The following is a 10,944-nucleotide window of genomic DNA, read 5'->3' as shown; positions in this document are numbered from 1 at the left end:
GGAAGGCAGAGATTGTTGTTTCTCATTTAATAGAAGAGAAAATTGAGTTTTAGAGGGTCATACACTTAGCAAGAAGAAAAGCATAGATTGAAGTCCAAAAATATTGACTCCAACTCTATCACCCTACTCATTCCAAAGGTTATTCATATTATTCTAAAAATATCACCTATCTATCAGGTGGACATTTATACCTGCAATCTTAATTATTGAGGAGACTAAGGCTTTTAGTCCCTTTGTGCTTGGGTACTGAGCTACAATGAGCTATACCAATTGGACAAACTTTGGCATCAATATGGTGAATCCCCTGAAGTTGGAGGTGGGTGAACCAGGCTGCTCAAAGAAAAGCAAAATTGAAGACATAGAACAAGCTTCTGTTTGCATAAAGCAATGGAATTAGGTCCATGAGTTGTTCCTATGACTTTAAGGAAATAACAAACAAAATCATCTTTAACTCACCAGTCATTTTTATGAAGCTGTTTCTGGTTTATCTTCCAATTCATAAAATCCACTTGAAAGAAAAGAATGATTTGTAGATGGAGTTATATTTGAAGTAGAGTAAGGATAATGAAAAAGATTGGCCATTTAAACATTTTATACTCAATATTCCAAGGTAGGAAGTATTTTGACTCTAAGATTCTGTGCCAGGTGTTCTAACAATCTATTTTCTCTTTTCTATAGTGGATTCAACAATAGTTAACACACACACACACACACACACACACACACACACACACACACACACACACATATATATATATGTATATATATATATATGTATATATATATATATATAATTGTATATATGTATTGTGCTGAGTACTTTACAATTATCTCATATGAACAAAACAATCCTGGACATAATATAAAAACAACAGCTGAAGAAACTGAGAAAAACAGAAGTTAAGTAACTTGCCTATGATCACACAGTTGATAAGTGTCTGAGTATGGATTTAAATTTAAGGGTTTCTGAACCATAGGGCTCCCTCCACTGCACAATCTAGCTGTGCCTATTTCAGAAGGAGTGAGGTATAGTAGAAACTTTCCAGAGATCATCAATTGTAATACCAATGCTGCTTCTTAATATCTTTGTGACTTTGGACTAATCATTTAGCTTTCTGAATATGGCATGCTCCATATTCTAAAGACTCTTCTTGAGCCCATGTTTCATATTCAATAATTTTAATTAAATAATTCTGAGCATCTGTAAATGTTGAGCTTGGGCTCAACAGTGTACTGGAAAAAAATTAATACTCACCTTTCAAAATGAAAGTATAAAAGGCAACTAGATGGCACAGTGACTACAGTACTACCCCTAAAGTCAAGAGGACATGAATTCAAATCCATCCTCAGAAACTGAATTACTAAATGTGTGATCCTGGGTAAGTCACTTAACTCCAATTTCCTTATCTCCCTTCAACCCCCATAAAAGTATGCATAATGCTTACAAATTTAATTTGAATTTTTAGCATTTTGTCCCTTTCTTAAGTCTAAACAATCAACAAAACAATAAATCAAGACCTGATTTGTAGAATTTATTAATTTCTTAGGTGTAAATTCACATGCTAAAAATTTAACAATCAGTTCAGAAAGTCTTTATAAACTATCTTTAGTATACTCCTAAGGTATATGCACCATGAGTTCTGAAAGCAAGGGACTGTGAGTTATCTTATCTCTGTATTTTCCTCAAGTCCCAGTTGAGGATTATGGGCAAAGTAAATAATTAACAGTCACTTGTAGATTATTTGGCTAATTCCTGCTCCTTATTCCATGTTATTTTCACTTGAGAAGCCTAAGGGATCTGGACTCTTAGTCCTGACTGTCAGTAATTTTCCCCTCCCCATATATATGAAGACTATGGCTTCATTTCTTCCCTAATCCCAGTATTACCCAGAGAAAGACATCAAGTTCCTAATGTAGGTCCCTTGGGATGAGTAAAAGAGTCCCATATAAAGCATTTCAAGATTTTTAGGTTGTCCTAAAGAACATGCTGTGACTTAGTTCCACTTAGAAATGATTCCTATTTTTATACTAATTCTATCAATCCATCTCATAGTTTATAAATGGGGACCGAGAGATGACATAATGCAGGTCAGCTCATTACTTACGATTTCCGGGCCATTGAGGAGAGAAGATATTCCACTGCAGTTTCAAGGATTCCAGTGCCCAGGGAATTTAAGAATGTTGGGAGTTCTATACCTACTTTTGGGTCAGTCATTTTTGGCTCATCATCTGGAACCAAGAGCACAGAGACTTACTATTTTGTACCATGGTGGAGAAATGGCAACTATATTTTGCTAAAGAATTAGGTTTTCCTCTCTAAGAGGAATTTGGGTAGCATTACTATCTGTATTCATTGAATATGAGCTAAAAGGAATATTAGAACATTATTTATAGAATGTCAGCATTAGAAAAAATAACTGAAAAGAGTACAGAGAATGTGAGTCAGAAAGAAGTTCCAAGAACAGTGTTAAAACACAGCTTATAGTCAGATATCAAAGGAAACCTAAAACCAGAACCTCAAATACTAAATTTAATTCAAGAAAAACAAAAACAGAAACATATGATCTGTATAAAGCATTATTGAAATATATGAATAACAACAACAAAAAAGTCCATTCCTTCAAGGAGTTTATATTCTACTGGATATTAGAACTAGAAGAAACTTTAAACACAGAATGTCAGAGTTAGAAGGTGCCTTAGAATATGGAACAAAGAATGTCAGAACTCAGTGTATCCTTAAAACATAGAATGTAGGATTTTAGAACACAGATCATAGATTTTATTTCCCTACACAGAATAATAGATAGGTTGAAACTTAAAGCAGAATACAGATTGTTCAAGGTTACATATTCCAATGCCCTCATATTACAGAAGAATAAACTGAGGCCCAGAGAAATTAAATGATTTATTCAAGGTTATATGAGTAATCTGTAGCCAGGTTCTCTTGACACTTAGATTTTATCATTTGTCCTACATCAGATGGCATATTTTATATTGCACTGCATTAAATATACTATGCTACCTAGATAACTGTATGCAGTTATGGATAAATATCTTTTTCTCACTGAGTCTGAGTTTCCCCTTCTGTGAAGTGAAAGGGTTGGATTAAATATTCTCTAAGATCCCTTTAAAGTATGTCTTTCTAGAATTATTAATTGTATTGTCTATTTATCTGCCATACCAAAAACACTCACCGGCATGACAGGGAAGAATCAAAACAAGCAGTCCTATAGCCATCATCATCTGAAGAACTGAGGAAGCCATTCTTGTTAGTTGGGTATAGTCTCAGGTGAGATGTTAAGGTTCATATGGACTCTCACTCAATTTATACAATAGGAAGAATGATGTCACTCACATACAATGTAATTAATTAAGGTGTTAGGTAAGCCAGGGCTGCATTCCAGGTGATTCCTGAGAGGTGGCCTGGAGTAGAAGAAAAAACCATGAATTGGAAGTCAAAAGAGATGGATTCTCACTCATCCTTAGCTTTTCTGCTAACTTACTGTGTCAACTTGAGGAAGTCATTTCCACTATCTAGGCCCCAGTTTACTTATCTACTATAAGATAATATATTAATATATTTATATAATATTTAATAGTATTTTATTTTCCCAAATACATTCAAAGATAGTTTTCAACATTCACCTCTGCAAAACCTTGTTTTCCAAATCTTTCTCCTCCTTCTTGTCCTCCCTCCTCTCCAAGACAGCAAGCAATAGGTTAAACATGTACAATTCTTTTAAATATATTTGTCATATTGCACAAGAAAAATTAAATCAAAAGAGAAAAATGATAGAAAGAAAAAACCCTAAGCAAGCCACTAACAAAAAGGTGAAAATACTAGGTTTTGATGCACATTCAGAATAAGAATGATTATAAGTGAATAGTCTAGGGTCTCACAACTAATAAGAATGTGAGGTTTTGTACCTTGAGAGTTTGTACCTAGATCTTTTTGAGTACAGATCCAGCATACTATTCATTTTTGAAGTGGTCTCAAAGAATCCTTCATCACTAATATTTTATGGTCTTTGTCCTAACATTCTATTTTATAGTTTGAAATACTTTCCAGTTTTGACCTATTCTATGTATAAAGTATTTTTACATATCTGATACTCTTTGGTTCTATGTTCTAAACAGTTCTAACATTGTATGTTTTAGGTTCTGATATTCTATCTCCAATTTAATTTAATTAAAATAAATACGTTTTGGGGACATATTACATCCAAAGCACCATATCAGGCTCAAGGGAGAGAAACAATGATAAAAAGTGAGAATTCTTAAATTTACATTCAGAGGTAGAGCCAAGATAGTGGAGAGACGCTAGGAAGTTGCCTGAACTTTCTCAGTTTCCCTCAAAACTATAATAAATCAAACTGCTATTAAAATTCTGGAGTAATAGAATCCACAAAAAGACCAAGTGAAACAATTTTTCCAGCCCAAGATAACTGAGAAGGGCTTTGAAAAAGTCTAAATAACTTGGATAAAAGAGGAGCACAACCCTGTGCAGACAATGTCTGGGAAAGAGAGGCTTTGTGATACTGACTTGGCAGGCAAGTGGGACAGAAGGTCAGCTATGAGACCTACAGTCCTAGTACCAAGGACAAACTGCCATCTCTGAACTGTTACAACAGTTATGATTAGGCCTTTCTACCATAAAACAATGGGAAAGTCACTGGTCCCAGAGGGCCTGTGTAGAAAGTCAGTGATTTCTGGCCTCTAGTACTTGGGATACTGCTCCCTTTACCTTACGAACAGAGGGCAACTTTAAAAATGAGGACAAATAAAGGAGAGCCCTGAGTATAGAAAACTAAACACAAACTCAGATGAAGGTAACAGTATCAGAATTCCTACATCTGAAGCTTCAAAGGGGAATATGAATTGGTCTCAAGCCCTAAAAGCCCACTAAAAGAGCTCAAAAAAGATTTTAAAAATCAAAAAAGAGAGACAGAAGAAAAATTGGAGAAAGAAATTGATATTATACAAGAAAATTATGAAAGAGAATCAATGGTTGGAAAAGGAAGCATGAAACATGACTGAGATTACAATTCCTTAAAAACAGAATTGGCCAAATGGGGAAAAAATCCACTGAAAAACACAACTCCTTTAAAAATAGAATTGACCAAATGGACAAGGAGGTACAAAAGCTAACTGAAGAAAATAATTCCTTAAAAAAAAGAATTGAGTCCTTAAGGGAAAGCTAATGATTTCAGAAGACATTAAGGACCAGTCAAACAAAACCAAAAGAAAATGTAAAGTATTTCATTGTAAAAACAACTGACCTGAAAAATAGATCCAGAAGAGATAATTTTAAAAGTCCAATAGGATTATCTAAAAGCCAGGATCAAAAAAAAAAAAAACTAGCCTGGATACTATCTTTCAAGAAATTATCAAGAAAAATTACCCTGATATTCTAGAACCAGAGAGTAAAAGTTATTGAAAATAGTTATCTATTGATCACTTCTTTAAAGAGATTCCAAAATGAAAACTCCAAGAAATATTGTAGCCAAATTTTATTAGTATCAGGTCAAGAAAAAAATATTATAAGCAGCCAGAAACAAATATTTTAAATATCAAGGAAACACAGTCAGGATTATACAATATTTAGCATTTCTACATTAAAGGATCTGAGGGGTTGGAATATGATATTCTGGAAGGCAAAAATTGAATGTAGTATTTCAGGGGAAAAGATGAATATTCAATGAAACAGGGCAATATGGAACTATGCCTAAAGGCTATCAAACTGTACATTCCCTTTAATCCACCAGTGTCTGTACTAGGCCTGTCTCCCAAAGAGATCATAAAAAAAAAGGAAAAGGACCCATATGTTCAAAAATATTTGTGGCAGCCTTTTTTGTAGGGGTAAGGAATTGGAAATTGAGTGGATGCTCATCAATTGGAGAGTGGCTGAGTAAGTTATGGTATAAGAATGTTATGGAATATAATATTGTTCTGTAAAAAATGATCAGGAGGATGATTTCAGAGAGACCTGAAGAGACTTACATGAACTGATGCTGAGTGAAGTAAGAAGAACTAGGAGAACATTGTATACAGCAACAGGAATATTATAAAATGATCAATTATAATAGATGCATCTCCTTATTTATTTACAAAGCATATGAATGGGTAATTTTTTCAACAATGACCCTTGCAAAACCTTCTGTTCCAAATTTTTCCCTCCTTCCCCCCACCTTCCTCTCCTAGCTGGTAGATAGTCCAATACATATTAAATATCTTGAAATACAAGTTAAATCCAAAATTTGTATACATATTTATACAGCTATCTTGCTGCACAAGGAAAATCAGATCAAGAAGAAAGGAAAAGGAAAACTAAGAAAGAAAACAAAATGAAAGCAAATTACAACAGAGAGAATGAGAAGGTTGTGTTCCACACTCTATTCCTATGATTCTCTCTCTGGGTGTAGATGACTATCTTCATCACTAAACAAGTAGAACTGATTTGAATCCTCTCATTTATGAAAAGAGCCATGTCCATAAGAACTGATCATCATATAGTCTTGCTGTTCCTGTATATAATGATGTCCTGGTTCTGCTCATTTCACTTAGCATCAGTTCATGTAAGCTTCTCCAAACCTCTCTGTGTTTATCCTGCTGGTCATTTCTTACAGAACAATAATATTCCATGACATTCATATACCATAATTTATTCAGCCATTCACCAATTGATGGGCATCCTTCTCAGTTTCTTGCCACTACAAAGAGGGCTGGATGTGGCTCTTTTCAATAGCAAGTGATTCAGATTAGTTCTAATAATCTTACAATGAAGAAAACTATTGACACCAATATATGTATAGAAGAATTGCATATGTTTAACATATATTGGATTACTTGCCATCTAGGGGAGGCAGTGGGGAAGGGAAACAAAAACAATTTGGAACACAAGGTTTTGCAAAGGCAAATGTTGCGAATTATTTATGCATATGTTTTTTTTTCATCCATCTTCTATTTTTATTTTTTAAAAGCTTTATTGACACTGACTTTTTTTCCTTCAGTAATCAATACTTAATAAAAAACATATCAGTTTTGGTTGAAAATATGTTGGCATTGAAGCATGCATAATTTCTATTAAAATTTCAAGTCTGTCCGTTAATATTTTAAAATGCTCACTATGTGTTAGACTATTGTGTTAAGGCTGGGCCAGTGAAGGACATTTTATAAGAATTGCGTGGTGATGGGATGGGAAGGATACTGGTGATATAAAATCATCTAGACTTGGCTATGGAGTGAAAATAGGAGATAAGGGAAAAAGGAGAAGTCCAAAATATTCAAAGTGCTGAATCTGGATGTCTGAGAGGATGGTAGAATAGAACATAAATAGTCCCTTGAATATGGCAGAAGTGATCATAATATTATATCCCCCAAATAGCTCATAGTTCTATAGCAGTTTAGGATTTACACAGTGCCAGCCTCACAACAGGCCAAAGAAGTGGGTAATTTTCATTTCTGTTTCAGATGAGAAAACTCTCTCCATTCATACAGCCACCATTCTGGTTCAGAACATGAAGCTTTCTACTCGGGTTAAGGTAACAGCTTCTTCATTGGTTCTATGCTTCTGAAATCTCCCTTCTCTAACCCATCTGCTGTCCACATTATTTACCTAAAGCATAGGTTTACATGCATTACTTCTCCAGTTCAAGAATACTCAATGGTTCCCTATTATGAAACACTAATATAAGATCCTTCACCATTTGCCGCTAGATCCCATTTTAACTCCTTTCACTAGTCCAGACAAACAATCATGCATGGGCCCACACGCCTGGAATTCTCTCCTCATCTCCATTTTCTTTTCTTTTTTATTGTAGCTTTTTATTGACAAAACATATGCAGGGGTAATTTTTCAACATTGACCCTTGCAAAAACTTCTGTTCCAATTTTCCCTTTCCTTCCCTCCACCCCCTCCCTTAGATGGCAGGAAGTCCCATACATGTTAAATATGTTAAAGTATATGCTAAATACAATATATGTACAGATATTTATAGTTATCTTGCTGCCCAAGAAAAATCAGAGTTAGAAAGAAGGTAAAAATAACCTGAGAAGAAAAACAAAAATGCAAGCAAACAATAATAGAAATAGTGGAAATGCTATGGTGTAGTCCACATTCATTTCCCAGTATTCTTTCACTGGGTGTAGCTGGTTCTATTCATTACTGATCAGTTGGAAGTGATTTGGATCCTCTCATTATTGAAGATAGCCACTTCCATCAGAATTGATCCTCATATAGTATTATTGTTGAAGTGTATAATGATATCCTAGTTCTTCTCATTTCACTTACATGGACTGATGTCCATGTAAGTCTATCTAAGCTTCTATATATTCATCTTGCTGGTCATTTCTTACAGAACAATAATATTCCATAACATTCATATACCATAATTTACTCAGCCATTCTCCAATTGATGGGCATCCATTCAATTTCCAGTTTCTAGCCACAAACATTTTTGCACATACAGGTCCCTTTCCCTCCTTTAACATCTCTTTGGGATATAAGCCCAGTAGTAACACTGCTGGGTTAAAGTATATGCACAGTTTGATAACTTTTTGAGTATAGTTCCAAATTTCTCTCCAGAATGATTGGATCCATTCACAACTCCATCAACAATGCATCAGTGTCCCAATTTTCTCACATCCCCTCAACATACGTCATTCTGTTTTCCTGTCTTCATAGTCAATCTGAGAGATGTGTAGTGGTATCTCAGAGTTGTCTTAATTTGCATTTCTCTGATCAATAATGATTTGGAACACCTTTTCATACGAATAGAAATAGTTTCAATTTCATCATCTGAAAAATATCTGTTCATATCCTTTGACCATTTATCAATTGGAGAATGGCTTGATTCTTTATAAATTAGAGTCAATTCTCTCTATATTTTGGAAATGAGGCCTTTATCAGAACCTATAACTATAAAAATTTTTCCCAATTTCTTGCTTCCCTTCTAATCTTGTCTGCATTATTTTTGTTTGTACAAAAACTTTTAAACTTAATATAGTCAAAATTATCTATTTTTTGATCAATAATGATCTCTAATTCTTTGGCCACAAATTCCTTCCTTCTCTACAAGTCTGAGAGGTAAACTATCCTATGTTCTTCTAATTTATTTATAATCTCATTTTTGATGCCTAAATCATAAAGCCATTTTGATCTTGGTGTACAGTGTTAAGTGTGGGTCAACTATGCACATGTTTTGAAAGTTAAAGGCTTCACTAAAGGAGAAAAATATTTTTTGCTCTATAGGGAAGTAGGAGAGGAAAATGAAAAGAAAATGGAGGGGAGACTTGACAGAAGAGAGAGCAGCTTGTGGGAGATGGTGATCAGAAGCAAAACACTAATATTGGTGGGAATAGACAGGGAAAAATAGAGAGAAAGATACAAAAAGGGGGAACAGTATGGAAGAACACATGCAATAAGCAATCATAACTCTGAATCTGAATGGGATGAATTCTCCCCCAAATTGAAAGTGAATAGTAGAGTGGATTAAAAACAAGAACTCTACAATATGTGTATAAGAAACACATTTGAAGCAGAAAGACACACATTGAGTAAATATAAAAGAATATTATGCTTCAGCTGAAGTAAAAAAAAGAAGAAGAAGAAGAAGCAGGGGTAGCAATATTGATCTCAGAGAAAAAAAAAAGCAAAAATAGATCTAATTACAGAAAGAAGGAATTAAAATACACCCTGCTAAAAGGCCATATATATATATATGGCTCCTACATTTAAAATTGACCGTGATTCATACCCTTTCATTCATCAGTCTTATTACTGGGTCAGTATCCCAAGGAAATCATAAGAAAGAGAAAAAGACACATATGTACAAAAATATTTGTAGCAGCTCTTTTTGTGGTAACAAAGAATTGGAAAATAAATAGATGCCCATCAATTGGGGAATGGCTGAAAAAGTTGTGATATATAAAGATAATGGAATATTATTGTTCTATAAAAAATGATGAACAAACTGACTTTAGAAAGGCCTGGAAAGATAGCCACAAACTGATACTGAGGAAAACAAGCAGGACCAGGAATATACATTGTAAGAATGTGTGATGATCAACTATGAAAGACTTGTTCTTTTCAGTGGCTCAGTGATCCAAAGCAATCCCAATAGACTTTGGACAGAAAATGCCATTTGCCTCCAGAAAAAGAACTATGGAGAATGAATGTAAATCAAAACATGTTAGGTCCACTTCTTTTTTCTGTTTTTTTTTTTTTTTGCCCCCTCACGTGATTTTTCTTTATTGCTCTGCTTTGTTACCAACATGATTCATAAAGCAACATGTAATAAAAATAAATATAGGGGGTAGCATAGTGAATAAAGCACCAACCCTGAAGACAGAAAGACCTGAGTTCAAATCTGGTCTCAGACACTTAATCAATTCCTAGCTGTACGATCCTGGGCAAATTACTTAACCCCAATTACCTCAGCAAAAATAAATAAATAAATAAATTTTTTAAATTGACCATGAATTAGGGCATAAACATCTCACAACCAAATGCATAAAGGCAGAAATATTAAGTGCATTTTTTTTAGATCATGATGCAATAAAAATTATGTGTAAAAAAAAGGATAATGGAAAGGGAATAAAAATTAATTAGAAACTAAATAATCTAAAGAATGAGTAACTGAAACAACAAATCATAAAATAATTGATAATTTCATCAAAGAGAATAACAATATTGACACAACATACCAAAATGGGATGCAAGCCATAGCAGTTTTTAGGGGGAAATTTATATCTTTAAAAGCTTACATGAATGAAATAAAGAGAGAGGAGATCAATGAATTGGCATGAATTGGGTATGTAGCCAAACAAGCTAGAAAAAGAATAAATTAAAAATCCTCAATTAAATACTGTAATTCTGAAATTCAGGAAGAGATTAATAAAATTGAAAATAAGAAAATAGGGGCAGCTAGGTGGCGCAGTGGATAG

General features: G+C 33.9%; 1 protein-coding gene across 1 annotated transcript; it reads right to left on the bottom strand.

Moving 5' to 3' along the window:
• Nucleotides 1–287: 287 nt before the first annotated feature.
• C2H5orf46 (chromosome 2 C5orf46 homolog) lies at nt 288–3,278 on the bottom strand. Its single transcript, XM_074284809.1, has 3 exons — nt 3,195–3,278; nt 2,106–2,229; nt 288–330 (listed from the first exon to the last, which is right to left on the bottom strand). The coding sequence occupies exons 1-3, from the start codon at nt 3,262–3,264 to the stop codon at nt 288–290; spliced, it is 237 nt and encodes a 78-aa protein (XP_074140910.1). The 5' UTR covers nt 3,265–3,278.
• Nucleotides 3,279–10,944: the final 7,666 nt, after the last annotated feature.

Source organism: Sminthopsis crassicaudata, chromosome 2 (assembly GCF_048593235.1).
Source record: "Sminthopsis crassicaudata isolate SCR6 chromosome 2, ASM4859323v1, whole genome shotgun sequence".
NCBI classification, from domain to species: Eukaryota; Metazoa; Chordata; class Mammalia; order Dasyuromorphia; family Dasyuridae; genus Sminthopsis; species Sminthopsis crassicaudata.
The sequence above is the reverse complement of the archived record's forward strand: the minus strand, read 5'-3'. Positions and strand labels throughout refer to the sequence as shown.

Bases quoted from the DNA above. Each gene is read 5' to 3' on its own strand.
- C2H5orf46 (XM_074284809.1), bottom strand. From the start codon at position 3,264: ATGGCTTCCTCAGTTCTTCAGATGATGATGGCTATAGGACTGCTTGTT. The intron at 2,230-3,194 runs GTGAGTGTTTTT...TCTTGGTTCCAG, and splicing joins GATTCTTCCCTGTCATGCCG to ATGATGAGCCAAAAATGACT. The intron at 331-2,105 runs GTAAGTAATGAG...TTCTTTGAGCAG, and splicing joins TCCTCAATGGCCCGGAAATC to CCTGGTTCACCCACCTCCAA.